The sequence below is a fragment of the Macrobrachium nipponense genome, chromosome 46 (assembly GCF_015104395.2).
Source record: "Macrobrachium nipponense isolate FS-2020 chromosome 46, ASM1510439v2, whole genome shotgun sequence".
NCBI classification, from domain to species: Eukaryota; Metazoa; Arthropoda; class Malacostraca; order Decapoda; family Palaemonidae; genus Macrobrachium; species Macrobrachium nipponense.
In genome coordinates this window covers 35,444,517-35,460,479 of record NC_061106.1, presented here as the reverse complement: position 1 = coordinate 35,460,479, position 15,963 = coordinate 35,444,517, and the positions used below count along the sequence as shown (strand labels likewise).

At 37.5% G+C, this 15,963-nt stretch overlaps 1 protein-coding gene across 3 annotated transcripts in view; it reads left to right on the top strand.

The window, feature by feature from the left end:
* The first annotated feature begins 312 nt into the window (after positions 1–312).
* The window catches only part of LOC135214894 (AP-1 complex subunit mu-1-like), a 69,310-nt gene continuing 53,659 nt past the window's right edge, over positions 313–15,963 (top strand). The window contains exons 1-8 of one of the 3 annotated variants that reach the window (XM_064249345.1): positions 313–386; positions 5,537–5,640; positions 7,465–7,575; positions 8,880–9,014; positions 12,657–12,766; positions 12,926–13,070; positions 13,343–13,533; positions 14,043–14,121. In XM_064249345.1, the coding sequence (XP_064105415.1) occupies positions 5,599–5,640; positions 7,465–7,575; positions 8,880–9,014; positions 12,657–12,766; positions 12,926–13,070; positions 13,343–13,533; positions 14,043–14,121 (813 nt within the window). In that variant the 5' untranslated portion in view covers positions 313–386; positions 5,537–5,598. The remainder of the gene's footprint in view (positions 387–5,536; positions 5,641–7,464; positions 7,576–8,879; positions 9,015–12,656; positions 12,767–12,925; positions 13,071–13,342; positions 13,534–14,042; positions 14,122–15,963) is intronic. The other 2 variants (XM_064249343.1, XM_064249344.1) reach the window with 2 other exon arrangements.

The following is a 15,963-nucleotide window of genomic DNA, read 5'->3' as shown; positions in this document are numbered from 1 at the left end:
CGAAAACAATAACTCGTATTCGGCGAAGTCTTTCGCTGTGATTCGCCATTAGTAATTAAATGATGATTGTTATTCGATTATTTTCCATGATAATAAAGCCTTATATAAGCTTTTATATGCTTATGCTGCAAATTATATTGCATCGAACGCTGATCCTATCAGTGATTTAAATACTCAATTTTACTAAATCATTAACTTTAATGGAATATGTTTCATAACTTAAACGTATTAATTCTAATTCGCATTCAGTTCTTTTAGCCAAAGTTATTTTATTATTCAGTTTAAAGAACACCCGGAACCACCTGATGTTACCGATGACTTTTGCCTGGCAACGACTGACTGTCAGACAGTAAACAGTAATAAGGTTTGGTGGAGCGAACTGCCTAGTAAGTATTTCTGACCATCGTTTTATATGAGTGTAGGCTAATATGGGATCTTTATAAAGTATTTCATCTGGGATTGATTTCAAGGTAGAGTTCTATATCTCAGAGCCTTACGGTTAATACTAGGTATCCTTAATAGTCTATGACTTGGGTTGATTGCCCCCTCGTGAAAAGCCCGAGGTCTGGTAGTAGGAACAGGCCTATCGGTAGCTTAATGTCTATCCTGCCGTAGAGCCGTACTATATACGGCTCTGTCCTGCCGTAGCCTAGGCTGTATTGACTTGACCAAATGCAAGGCCATGACATTGATTGCTACTCATACTAGGGCATCCGTCCATTAAGGGTTAAGCACAGCCTGCTGAGGAAACCTAGTAAGAACAAGTAGCCTAGAACTCGATTACCTACTAGGGTAAAACACCGTGTGGACTGGCCAACTCCCCGACCATCACGGCTGGCCACCCTCCGAAAAAGTACTTTTAACGTGTCCTGACACCGGAGATGGTCTTTAGTCACGAGTTGTTGGTGAGAGAAGGAGCTAAAGACCTCTACTCTCCTTTCGAAGTAAGAATTTTCTCCAAAGTTAGAAATTAAGGCCATATTTTAAGATTTAAACAGAGGGTAATGAAAAGTGTGGCCAATGCAGGCCCACATCACCAAAACGCTTTCGAAATTTTTACTTACGATAAAAAATTTTTAGAAGATTGACGCCATCTCGATGTTTGCGGAGTCGCTTGTGTCAACAAACTTCCCATTTCCTGTGCTAAATCCGCACACTATATGTACCCACAGACGCTGGGGCACTTTCATCACAACAATCGTAAAATGGTCTCTTGTCACAACGTTTTTAAGGAAACTACGGTTTTGGTAAAGACGACGACGAAGCGTGCACTAGATAATTATTTAAATAAATAGTAAAACATTAATATTTTACATATTTATGATGATTAATTTGAAAATATTCGTTATTGAAAAAGTAACTCGATTCCTGACTCAAATTTAAGTAATTATTTTTCGGAATTAGAATGTTTTTTCAAGTCCTGTATTATGACGTCACGGCATCTTGACTTTCATACCAATTGTAAATGAATTGCTATACTCAACTTTCTTGCAGAACAGTTTACCAGTTATTCATGCAGATTGTTATCAGCTATTCGTGTAATTGTTATAATCGTAATGCGGATATATATTTTTATTATTTACTTTTTGGATATATAAAGATATTTTATTGCCGGATTACTGCCGTAGTGTGACGCAATCGCTTTCGCTCCCTGGGCCTCTTGTCTGTTTTCGCACCATAAGAAATTAATGGGGCTGAATTTGCAATGACCAGAAAGTCGTTAAAAGAGGAAAGTTAGCATTGAGGAGCATATGTTTTGATTGAGAAAAATATAAATTTATACAATAGCTAGCTTGTAAAAAATACTTGATTACAAAAAACTTGATTGACAACTAAGCAGCATGCCTACTATGGGTTTCAGAGACAGTGCAAGCATGTTTTTTGGCAATATTTTTGTAGCGAACACTCGTATCAGAACGAGATTTTGCTATAGTGAATTACACCCAGTGCCGTAATTTATAAGGGTATCTTGAATCACTAATTGTAAAGAATAATGACACTTGTCCTTGTACCAAGAGACAAAAACTCCATTATCCAGAAATGGATACGAACACAGGAGTAAAAAGCTCCACCTACCCTCTCCCCCCACCTCCACTGCCAACCTTGTCCTTCCTTCCTTCCTTCACCTTCCCTTCTCTCTCTCTCTCTGAAAGTTGCTTCAGTTTAAACCTATTTTCAATGATTTTTCCATCTATCTATCTAATAATAGTTTACTTTGGTGGATATATCTAACGATTCACTCGGTTGTTACCAGCCTATTGACTGATATATTTACACTGTTGCCAATTGGTATGTGTTTACCCTCCAAACTGGGTATATAAGACTTAGACAAAACGTGTAAATTAGTGAAATTAGCCCAATGTATTGCAAGTATATATACATAAATATTAAAACAATTTTAAAATTTCATCATTGCATTACCATGAGAACTAGAATTCATGGAAACACTTAATAATAATGCATCGGCATATGTGTGAAGGTCCACTATGTGGCAAAACGATGATTTTGCCATTCTTAGCATGCAAACATTATAGGTTGCATTTATTTCTGGCATACAGTTATTAAAAAAATCAAAAATACTAATATAGCCTTAAATCAATGAAAAGTGCTAGCAACAAAAAAAATTATAATCCACTAATCCGTCGTCTGATCCGCAATGGTTTTCGGCAGCCAGATGTACGACAAGGTTAGAAACATTGGATTGTATCTACTTTAGAAATATCTGTAATTTTTCGGGGTAATTTGGTTGCAAAAAAGGGATAATAGACATGAATTAAATAAACATTTTGAAGTAACAAAGTAAAGTTAAACTAAATAATGAATAAAGTAAACAATTAAGGGAATAAAGCTTTGCACCTCATAAACAGTGTTGTCGTCTGCTGCTCATAACTGTGTTTGTGGCGTGAGCACTTAGGAACCAGGAACAGCAATGTGGTTTAATTGCAATTTGGAGTGGATTAAGACCAATAATGTGTATAATTACTATCAAATAAGCACTGTGGAGTTTCAGTTGTGATGGCAGTAAGGATAAAACCACCGATTACAAGGTAAAAATGAATTCAGTTCAAACCATGACCCCGGGAATAACAAGTTTCATACTTTCACTAATATGGGCAACAAAATGTTGTTTTTTTGTGCTGATTACAACTGCAATCTTGAGTAAGATCAATAAATGTTTACATATATATGCTAACATTGTTCAAATTGAGTGCTGGGAAGGCTGGGAAAGGTGGTGGATTGTCCGTGATTAGACTGGCCAGCCTGACGATTGCCGCCATATTGTATTTCAAAACTGCCTTGAAAACATTTTACGAAGAGCCTCACATGCTTATTTTAGTTCGTATGGGGCTTTCATATATCACATTATGTTGACGAAACTTCAATCTTTTGAATGGTATGCTTAAAGTTGTAATTGTATTCTTGTTTCACCAATTAAATATCGAGTGAATAAGACCCGGCCAGTGTGATGACGATGGATCGTCCGTGATCGTTTACCCTAGGTATATTGAGAACTGGTATTAAAGAAAAAAACGGTAATTCTAAGCCTGCATTCTGCAGTTAAGTAGACTATGGCAGTTGACGTTTTCCTATGTTATTTTACTAATTGAACAAGAATGTAAAGTAATATTTATTCGGCCGGCTGTGATTAAACCGTAATTTACCTTTGAAGACTACATGACGGTACAAAGGATGTGATGTACCAGCATACAGAGTTCAAAGGTAAAGAACAGATTAGTTACAGTCGACCAGCAAAATATTACTACCTTAAACTCTTGTAAAGTAAGTAAAATAACATAGGAAAACGTCACCTGCCATAGTCTTCTTCGACTGAACAATCTTCGAAGTTTTGGTTCGGGACCAAGAAATGTAACAAACCGCCGTATTTGAATTCTGGTAGAGGGGTTGGGTTATGTAGCCTAACCACCAGGGAGCCATATGTCCGGTAAGGGAAGGACGGGGTGGGGTGCTGGGAGAGGGAGGCACAGATATGAGTTGGTAATGTGTTACCTGACCTGTGGGCTCCACCCCCTGTACCCCCCATTAAAGAAAGGTAATCTTAGAAGTGTAACATATAGTAGTAGGTTATGATACTAACCTAACCTAACCTAGCCTAGTAGAACGTGTTACATGACCTACCCCCCTTAAAGGAAGGCATGCTTAGTAGGATTCAGCATTGTAATAGCAGTAGTAATAGGTGGATTTTGGCTATGTAACAGCTCCATTATCTGTTTATTTCAGCTTCTATTTCGGGTTTCAAATGTTATAAATAAGAGGAAATAACACAATAACACAGCAAAACCTTCCCCCAAGTGTTTTACCCTACCCATAACCCTGCTTTCCCATCAGTGCCCCTTACCATGGGATAGAGCTGTAAGGTATAATTCTCCCAAGTGTTTTTACCCCACCCAAAACCCCACATTCCCATTGGTCCCCCTTACTGTAGGATAGAGTTCAAAGGTAAATTACAGGTTAATTACAACCGGCCAAAAATATATTACTTTAAATTCTTGCTGAGGAGGCAAAATTCTATAGAAAAATGTCAACTGCCACAGTCTAGTTCGCCACGGTATACGGGCTTAGATCTACCAAAAAAATATAAATGAAGGAGGAGGAGGGAAGAGGCTAGATATAATAAGATTCTTAAGGTCAGGTTGTTGGTGCATCTTGTTTTATCTGAATTATTTGCAAAAACATTCCTACTTAAGTTATAGAAATTAGTAGTAGGTAATGTCTCAAAATGTATTTGACAACAATATATTAACAACAATCTAATACTATGTATGCACCAACTTGAAATACATAGCTATAGGTAACCAGATCAATCTTAGGAATGTAAAATTGGCTTAAGGCTGTGGCCATATAGGTAGGTAGCTGTGGAAATGGAAAACTAGATCTGGAGATGGCTAAAAATGCAAATCTCTACAGTACTTCAACTAAAGGTGAAATATCTGTCGTGTAGAGATGTAAAACACGTGCATAGCCAAATATTCATTGCATATTTACCATGTAGTGGGTTAGTGCCATCAGTGCACCTTACACAGTGTACTGTAGGCATTACTTAAGGTTCTTTGTAGCATCCCTATGGCCCCTAGCTGCAACCCCTCTCATTCTTTTAACTGTAAGCTCCATTCATATTCTTTTTCTCCATGTTACTCACCATCCTCTCCTAACAATTGTTTTGTAGTGCAACTGTTTGGTTTTCCTCCTTCTAAGCCTTTAAAACCTTCTTTACTCTCAATTTCCCTTTTAGCACTTGGTGACCTCATAGGTCCCATTGCTTGGCCTGTGGCCTAAATTTTGTATTCCATTCTATCCCACAGCCTTTTTATAATATGAAAAAGTGTTTGATAGTAGTGGATGGGTTTTACCCTATTCACCCCTTACCACCAAGTTTCAACAACCTAGGAGTATAATTTACATGTACTATCTATAGGGCTTAGGTTTGACTACCTACGAAAATACAAGTTACCTACTTTAAAATAGCGTGTCACTGAATAGTTATTTATATTCTTTATCAGTGTTTTCTTTCTTTCAGGCGTACTTGCAGTATGAAGTGAATTGTTGAAGTTTTACTACAAGTTACCAACAGTTCTCACCATGTCTATATCAGCTATATACATCCTTGATGTGAAGGGGAAGGTTAGTATCTTGAGTTTCCTGTGAAAATAACTAATGATATGAAACGATATTATCCCTCAGTACCGAAGGCTGTTACCAAAACATTCATGTGAAGATTCTACGTACATTATTTTGTTGGTGTCCAAGGATTTCTGGACCCAGTGCTCAAAGCCCCATGTTTTTTCATTTATGCCTTTCTCTCTTGGCATGAGAAAAACTGTTACGTATTCTCCAGGAAATGTTGCAGAGCCTGACTAGTGTGCCGTACAAGCCCCTTTGAGAGTTGTCAGACAGGGATCTGACCCTCAAGACCGTTTTCCTGCTAGCCCTGGCATTGGCAAAGTGAGTTGGCAAACTTCATGGTCTTTCCTTCGATGTAAAACGCTCAGGGGATGGGGATCGGCTATGCTCAATTTTGTCACCGGATTTCATAACGAAGACTTGGAACCCATTGGTCCTTACACTGGATTCGAGTCTTTCACCATCCCCTCCCTGAGTGACTTTGTTGGTGATGATCCAGACTAGATGCTGCTTTGTCCCATTAGAGCGCTAAGGCGCTATTTAAAGAGGATTGGACATCTCTGGCCTGAGTGCTGATGACTCTTCGTTAGCACCAGAGGTTCCAAGAAAGAAGTGTCCAAGAACATTGTTTCTTTCTGGCTTCTTGAGATGATCAGAAAGGCGTATTATTCTGCTGGTTTAGTCGATACTGGTACACTTTGTCCGAGAGCTCACAAAGTCAGGGGCATTGCCCCATCCCTAGCATTCCGTAAGAACCTGTCAGTTCACCAGGTTTTGAAGGTGGGGTCTGGGCACACCAGACCATTTTCACCTCTTAATTACCTTCCGCAAATTGCCCGCAGATCCTTGGACACATTTTCCTTGAGACAGGTGGTGGCTGCTCAACAAGTTGTGTAGCTTACCCAGCTCCTCTAACTGGACAAGGTTGCATCTCTCTTTCATCCTACTCTTTTCCTTCGGGCAGAGAGTACTATATATGGACTGTTACATGCTCGACCGGTCGGTCAATGCAGCTAAGACACTCCTTAGAGTAACCTATCTATTGTCTTTGACTTGATAATAGAAGCAAATATCCTCCCTGTTCCTTTACAAGGCAGGGAAGGGGACTCTGTCATAAGACAACCCAATGTTAGTACATATTTGCCTTACTGTCTTTGACATTATGGTTCTTTGCTTTCTCATAAGGGGGACACTGATTGATCTCGCAGTTCCTTACCCTGATCAGATGCCAGTGGCTGGATTTCTTTCCTCGCTCTTACGACCAGGAAGGAAATCTCAGGTGTGTTGAACACCAGTCAGTTTTCAGATTCCTCCCACCAATCAGTGAGTACATGTATACCTATTGTGAAGGACTGAGTGTTTGTATATTGTGTAGGAGCAAATCACAATTTTGAAAGTAAATTATATTTTTCTTAACTATACAAACCTGAGGTCCCCTCAATCTGCTACCTGGGCCTAAAGCAAATTGGAATGTTCATGTCCTGTTAGGAGGGACTCCCAACTACTGGACTGGTTGTCAACTAACGAACCGCTTTGTTTGAAAGATATCAGCAACTGTATCCAGGCTATGCCTTAAGTAATTCCTATTGTAAAGGACCTCAGGTTTGTATAGTTAGGAAAAATACAATTTGCTTTTAAAAATTGTGATTTTAGTTTAAAATGACAGTAGAATGTACGTACCATAGTTGCTGTCAGCGACCCAAATGGTCAAGAATTAAAGTACATTGTGTGAACTGATGTATAGCATGAATTTTAATCAGTGATAAAAGCTATGCATTTTTTATGTACTACTGGTAGCTAATTATAATACGTATCCTTTTTCAGGTGTTAATATCCCGCAATTATCGTGGTGATATTGATATGGGTGTAATAGAGAAATTCATGCCCTTGGTAATGGAACGTGAAGATGATGGTAACATGGCTCCTATTATTCAGGTAAAATTATTTATGTGCATTGTGATATTTTGGATAAACTACCGACTTTTTTTAAAGTACATATATATATATATTTTTTTTTTTACAAATTGAAAGTCTGTACCTATTGCCTTGGCATAATAAACCAGTTCTCTTTGTAAGAGTATACTGTATTGCTTACTGTGTGGCTTAGTGATAGATAGATGCCTTCATATCAGGTCATGAGATCTCTGACTTTCAAACCTGGGAGAGCTTTGCATTTCCTTCGTTTATCTGTTTGTGTGTGCAATAGATGCTATGCATTTAGAACACGGGGTTTGACTCTATTAGGCTTTTATCTTGTCAGATGTATTTATCAGTCTCCACAGCTCTTCTGCATAGTAAGGGTCAGCATTAATCTGATTTTTGTTTGTGCTGGTCATGGATGTGTTAAGTGAATAAATCAGGGATGAAGAGCTGTGGGACTAGTATATGATAAGAAAATTCCAATCAAGCTAAAAGTGATAAGACCAGTGTTAATGTATGGATTGGGAACATGGTCTCCAAGAAGAAGGGGAGGTTTGAGGTTTAGTAAAGATTACAGAGGTGATAAGAGAGTCATGATTGAGATGGTATGGGCATGTGTTGAGGATGGATGATAAGGAGGGAGTGAAGAGGGGTTGGGCAGGAACCTGTTAGAAGAAGATCAAGAGGCAGACACAGAATTAGATGACGAGATAAAGTGAAGGAAGATATGGAGAGAAGAGGTTTGGTGGAGGATGATGCTTATGATAGAAGGCAGCAGAGAAGGCACATCAGGCAACCAACCCCTTCATGTAGAGATAACGGTAGAAAAGGTAGGGGGGAAGGGGAAGGGGTAACAGTCTGACTTTGATGTGGTTAGATTGAAATTTGTTAGGGACTTGCCCTTAGTTCTGTAGCTCCAGTGAGTCTGTTGTGGTATTTATAGTGTGCCGTACACTTTCTTATTGTCTATAATATTGTCTATGCAACAACACAATTGAAAGGGTTAGAATTACAGAATAATATTGTACCACACATTTACACTTTGTAAAAACACTGCATGATCATGACATCCCAAATAGAATGAAGTATAAAAGGAATGAAAATTAGATTCCATACAGTACAAATATTAGGAATAAGGAAAACTTTTAATTTTCCATGCCTGATGATATTTTTCATATTGTCACCATTTGTAAATGTAACTAATAAACATGTTTGATTGCTTTAGTCTTGCTGTAGTACAGTAGAATGTTGCATTGATTTACATGTTATATTCCGAATGTTGGTAGTATGTAATAACAAATTTTTTTTTTAATTTTCAGACTGAAGAGGCAACATTTTGCTTTGTAAAAGTCAGTAATTTATATGTTGTGTCTACCACAATGATAAATGCTAATGTTACATTAGTGTTTGCCTTCCTGCATAAGCTTGTGTCTGTTGCTTCAGAATACTTTAAGGTAAGGGTATGCTTTATCATTATCTATGAATGAATGTTGTACTTGGGTTTCCTTTTGTTGATTTAGTAAACAAATCACCAGTTTAAAGTACTCATTTGTAAGCTAAAACAGGCAGAATTGATGGGTGAGAAAAAAACTGGGGATTGGGTCCACCTCTCCCAGTTTTTGTTGTCTCTTACTTTAATTTATTTCTTTTTGCCATTTTATATAGGATATTTTCATGAGTTTTACAGCTGAACATTATCATTAGATTAGCTTACCTTCACTTTAGATTCTTGTGAAAGCACACTGTTAACCAAACGCCATTTCATTTGTTCCTACAAGAATAAAAACCACCTTTTATGTAGGAGAATCATTGTTAATAGCTCTATTGGTTGTTTAAGTTTATTAACAGGTCAATGGAAGAAGTGAGGTGAATGATAGGTGCTGCAGACACTCACTTTATTTTCAGTTGTTTTTCAAGACTGGACATCTTTCCTTCACTTTCATTTATCAAAGAGTTCCTTTTCGTTTATTTTGAACTTTGGTCATGGAGGTATGTTTATGATGTGTTTGTTCTCCTTTAGAAGGTATGTATAAATAGGGAAGATGTCTTTGGCAAGAGTTTGTTTTTGTGGCTGCTGTATGTCATCCTAGATTATTGTTCTCATACTTTCTGTGTGTGTGAGGTTTTGCAAGTATGTGCTTAGAATTTCCTTGCTAAGAGAGCAGTGATTGTATCCTCAATGGAAGAAGTAAGGAAATGAATTGCAAATATCTAAGAAGACCCCTTTGGTGTTGTCAGAAGGCATTAGACTTCACTTCATTCTGATACCTTGTATTAATTTCTTTTGGGAACTCTTTATTCTTCTGTGAGTGATGATTCTTGCTTTTCTCCGCAAGGTTCGATGGGGATTAGAGAGGATGGCGAAGGACATGTTTTGCTCTCGCCATGCGTGACAGACAGGTTTTAAGCTGAAAGCTAACTTTTCTGGATGATTTATGAACAGACTGGTGTTCGTCCTACCTTGGATTCCCTCCCTGGTCGTAAGAGCAGAGGGAGGGATCCTAGCCTCTGCCCAGCTGATCGGGGTGTGCACCGCAGGATCAGTGGTCAGACTTCTGGACCAAAGTCTGAGGAAGGAAAAGTCGGGTAGAGTAGTGGGGGGGTCTCCCCTCGCCCTGGGGGAGGACAGTTCCCAGCCAAAGTGAACGGAGGACCCCGAGTACAACTGGATGTCGGGTTATCTCGCCCCCTCCTCCACGCTCGACTGATCGAGAGAGGAGAGGGAGCGAGAAACCTCTCCCGAAGGGGAAGGAGCCATATGAGGGAGCTGAGATGGAGGGAGAAAAGAGGAAGACATGTCCGTGATCAAGGACGTAGCCGGAGAATCCTCCGACAACTCCTTGGCCAGCTTTCGCGGCTTCTTCCTCCCCCCATAGCGCTCCCACTGCTCCTCCGACCAAAAAATACAAGTATCACATGTCTCGGTGCGAGAGCATTCTCACCCTCTACACCGAGTACAAAAATCATGAGGATCAACCTCCACAGAAGAGCGGAAGGCCCCACACTTACAGCCCCCAACACCGGGTCACAATCTGCGGTTGATGCGGGGCGAGGGGGTTTCTCCGGCTCTTGTTGTTCCATTTCCATAACAAAATTAAAACAAAAGGAGATACATACTTACTTTTATACTTGCAAATACACACAAGTAAAAGAAAAAGCGAAAAAGTCTTCACGCAGTGAAGCAAACCAAGCATACAACAGAAGCGGGCAGAGAGACGAAGAGCAGCACGTCCATCCACTAGCGCGGCCGAAAGCAAAGTGACTCCTCGCCTCGCAGTCGAGCTTACCACTAACTGCCGGACAAGTAGTTAACTACCGAACCCCCTTGTTCGAAGCTTACGACCGGTTCAGCTGCTGCTAAGTACCTTCCTATTGTTAAAGGACCTCAGGTTTGTATAGTTAGGAAAAATACAATTTTCGACAAATTGTTATTTTTCTGGATGATTTATTATATACATGCTTTTGTCCATCCTGCTTTTGGAGTTCTTGAAGGCTGTGAGGCCACCTCTGAGCTGGCTGGGATTACTGAACTTGGGCTGTATTTCTTGTTTGATTTTAGTGAACATATTTTGTCCTGTTTTTCCTGTTGCTGGTCCCTACTTCAGCAGTGGACCCACCTGCTACTCCTGCTGCTGCTGCTTTCAGGAGGAATTATATCCGAAGTGTAACAGGAGCAAGGTGAGGAATTGTCATCTGCTTCATCAACTGCACCCCCTTCATCCTGAAGCTAGTCTTCATCTTCTAAGCCAGGATGAAGGCCCTGAAGACTTCTTATCACAAGATGGCTTGTAAGCTTCCCAAAGGTACCTCTTTATGAAGAGGGGTCAAGGTTACCATTCTTGTTGTAGGAAAAGGAAGTACTGTGAGAGGAGCAGTCAACTCAGTCCATGAGCTTGTTTGTGTAAAATGGTTTACCTAGTCAGACTTCTGAGGATAAGAGGGCCGGCCTAGAATCCCAGTACGTATTTTTGTCTTCGAAAGCACTGCAGGGACAGTCAGTGCATATGAAAAAGAGAAATAAAACTCCAGTCACAATAAACCAGATAATGCAGTGAAATTCAACTTGTTAATCACAATAACAGACCCACCTTGACATGATTTGTTCAACAAATACACAATTCACTGGAAAAGCATCTAGGCAAAATTAAGTATATTTTTAAGACTATAAAATCATTTTATGTACCAAAGCCTTTCAAGAACCATTGCAAAAAGCATTAGTGATTCCCATTGTAAGACCCATGTCCCTGATTAGCTGTGTGTGCAAAGTATAGGTAAAAATGATAAACACTAAACCTTTGAATTTGTATAATTGATTAGTTAATATAAATAAAATAGTACTCAATTTGTATACCAACACAGTAGATCCACATTAGACTCTCACATTTAGGAGACTGTATTCATAGAGGATTCAAACAAGGAAACTGCAGTAGCAACATTTTTTATATATAGAAGGGGTATAACTTTCCTTGGTGATGCCACATCTTACAAGTTTCATGACAGTGACACTCAAGGCTATTTGGCAAGTTTTATGCAAAACTGCTAATGTGATTGAACATTGCAAGTACATATTGACAATGCTTACTCTTGTATACTACATATAAATTAGAAAAGGGGTTCCTCAAGTAAGTAGACTCAGTTTCACCATATTTACCTTTTGGTGGCAATACTTTTGAGGATGATTTTGCAATTTATTGTGCATCTCCCAGCCAATCTTGGCCATTTACTAAAAGTTTAACTTTCTCATTACTCAAGGGCATCACTGCTTAGAAATGTGTGATGCTCTTTTGTCTGTGTGGGAAATTTTTTGGTTATTTTTTATTTGCAATTAAATTAGAAAAATCACAAAGCTTTCTTGAAAGGAAAAAGCAGAAATGCTCCAAATTTGGTTAGGTGTAAGGCTTACTTAAGAATAATAAGAAATTGTCAAGCAAAGTTTTTATTTAAACCCTTCACAAATTAGGAAATAGACAGTTACTTGACATGCTTATGTTGTATTTTTGTTTATAAAATATTTTTAAGTACTTTTAGATATACCACTGTAATTGGGCCGATTGCCATTCTAACTTCTAATTTCTCTTTTCTGTTTTAATTACCAGGAATTAGAGGAAGAGAGTATCAGGGATAACTTTGTCATCATCTATGAGTTATTGGATGAACTCTTAGACTTTGGTTACCCACAGACTACTGATACCAAGATTTTGCAAGAGTAAGTCATTTCTTTCATGTTAGTCTGGAAGGTTGCTTATTTTCCATGAATATTCTGCTGATGATTGTTTCCTTTGTTCTTCACTATACTTATATATGAAATGTAAGATGTATTCTAGGTTGTTTAATCTGTAGTTGCTTGGTATTTCCAAACCCATAGGTATATTACACAAGAGGGTCACAAATTGGAAATTGCCCCCCGTCCCCCAATAGCTGTCACCAATGCAGTATCATGGAGGTCTGAAGGAATAAAGTATAGGAAAAATGAAGTCTTTTTAGATGTGATTGAAGGTGTTAATCTTTTGGTAAGTTGTGAGCTCTAGTTTTTTCTCTAATTAAAAAATAAATCTTTCTGGCAAGCTTGATGAGTTCAGAAACAGGACTAAGTTGTCTCATTAATTACTTAGATTCTTTTCTTTGAGTCAGCCTATCTTTCTAGTTGCATTAAAAAAAAAAAATGAGTCGGTTTAAACACTAGTTGCTTGAATTCTGAGAGATTCATGAAGAATTCATATTTTTTGGCATAATGAAAATACTAATTGATGGTTGCTTGATTTCTTATCTCTCAATATTTCAGGCAAATTCAAATGGTAATGTACTCCGCAGTGAGATTGTCGGAAGTATAAAAATGCGCGTGTACCTGTCAGGAATGCCTGAATTAAGACTAGGGCTCAATGACAAAGTACTTTTTGAATCTACTGGACGTGGTAAGAGTAAGAGTGTCGAACTTGAAGATGTTAAATTTCATCAGTGTGTCAGGCTTTCAAGGTGAGTTTTCATATACATAAGTCATTGAAAACATTTGTTAGCAGTTTGCAAATTTTCCTTTATTTTGCAGATAACTCTATATAATTATAGGTGTCACTGACCTTTGTCTTTCAGTACTCGTCATCTACAGTATAGTAATATGAGTAATATATATAACTTTTTTACAGTGCAAAAATCATTCTTGTTCATAGATATTTTGTAGGGGCCTTTCCCTTCAAGCAGGAATATCTCCTGCTGCTGCCTGCTTTCTGAGTAATAAGTTATGCACAGTCTACTTGCTTAATACAAGTTACACAAGTTATGGAAACTTCATAGAGTACAAAGTATATTGATCCAGATTGTATATATCTTGAAACAGAATTAATAAGTAGTTTGTTTAGCATTGGATATTGGAGTATTTAAATTGAGAAATAAACTGTTACTTAGTTTAGGTATTCATATCTTAAAAATTCATAGGGTGTAACAGTGTACAGGTATTCAAATCCTAAAATTTCATTGTGATATTACAGATTTGAAAATGATCGGACTATTTCATTCATCCCACCTGACGGCGAGTTTGAGCTGATGTCATATCGGTTAAACACTCATGTAAGTTATATGACATAAATTTTTAGTAATTTTAGAGTGTTAGGGGTGTAAGAAAAGTACAGTACATAATATTGTGATCAATTGGATATAGTACGTACAGTGATGCTCAAATCTCATGCGACATGACTCCATAGGATTTCGTTCAAAATTTATTAACTGGCAACCTAGCATGCTCTATATTTATCTATTATTTCAATGCGGAAACGCGACTATTGCATACAATATGGACATAATATTTTTCATAAGAGTGAAATCTGTCACATATGTCAAAACTGTAAGAAAATGTCACATGTAGCAAATTTCAGAAAAAACACTTTCGAAACATTTTCAAAACTTTCGTTCACACATCACTGAAGCTTTTGACCAAAATGAAGTCCTCATCAAGCATTAGTTCAAATGTTAAATAAAAAAAAAACGAACAAAAATTGTCATAACATTAATAATGCTTCCAAAGCCAACATGTCCTATTTGATTGCTTTTACACCTAAATGCTGAAAAAATGTAAATACGTACATACCAAAGTAGAATGCGCTCACTGATATCAAGTGAGGGGAGCGTGTGTGACGTATCATTAGTGTCGGTGCAACAACCACCACCCGGTGTACACAACGGTCTACAGTGAGTAAACATCAATGAAATTATCTTGGAAACACTTACTTTATATGTGTTAGAGGAATACTATTTGGATTTTCATACATAGTTAATTGTTATAATTCTTAAATATTAAAAAAATTATGGCATACTTGCAATTATTCTTTTGTCAAAGCCAAGATATTGTTCCTAGGCCTAGGTGTTAGATTTCTTTACTTTACAATTAACAGCCACATTTATCTATTAACAGTTTCTGGCCAGAAAGCAAATGAGGTTATCTATACATTCTTGTTCTTCAAGTTACTTTATGAAAGAATAAATTATACACCAAAAGCGAGGAGAAGGACTTTTAAGAAAATATTATTTTAAACCAGTTAAAAAACAATTGTTCCATAAAACTTTGATATTAATACTTGTGATATTTTGATTAGTAGTCATCTTCTCCATATAATCAAAATCATCATCTTATATTCCTCAAAGAACAGGTAATCTCTATAAATAAAAAAAATAGTAACATTACATCTCATAAGGCTTAGATTATTCTTTTAGGCCTATAAATCATTTTGCAACATATAGGCAGCTTAAATGCAGCCTAAAACTTCAAAATTCAAAGAAAACTGGTTGTAATTCATATTCCTATTGTAAACATCAAAAAACAGATAATCTCTACAAATACATTCATTAATAAGAGATTATATCTTAGAAGGCTTAGATTATATTTTTAGGCCTATAAAACATTTTGCAACATACAGGCAGCTTAAACACAGCCAAAGCTTCTACATTCAAAGAAAACTTGTTTTAATTCATATTCCTACATTGAAAATGTTGTTATGACTGTTGAGCTTATAGGAGCATGTAAAGTGTGCTTTCATTGATGGCACAGCTAACCGTATCACACCGCACTTTGAACTTAGCAGCGTAAAAAAAGAAAATCAGTTCAAATCACACAGATTATGAATTATACCAGTGCATAAAAGGGATCATATTTATATAACCTTAAGGAAAATAGGACTAGCTGTGAATTCACAAACTTTACGACATGTATGACATTAGAAAAATAAGTATAACACTACTTGGCAACATCACGTTGAGTCTGAGAATCTGGACGATACAAAATGAATCATGTCGCATGAGATTTGAGTACCCTGTACATTGCTACAAACCATTGCCTCACAATTTATGATCATGGATAGACCATTTGCAGCTGTAAGCTATGTAAATGCACTCTATTGATGACTCAGTTGATTAGTA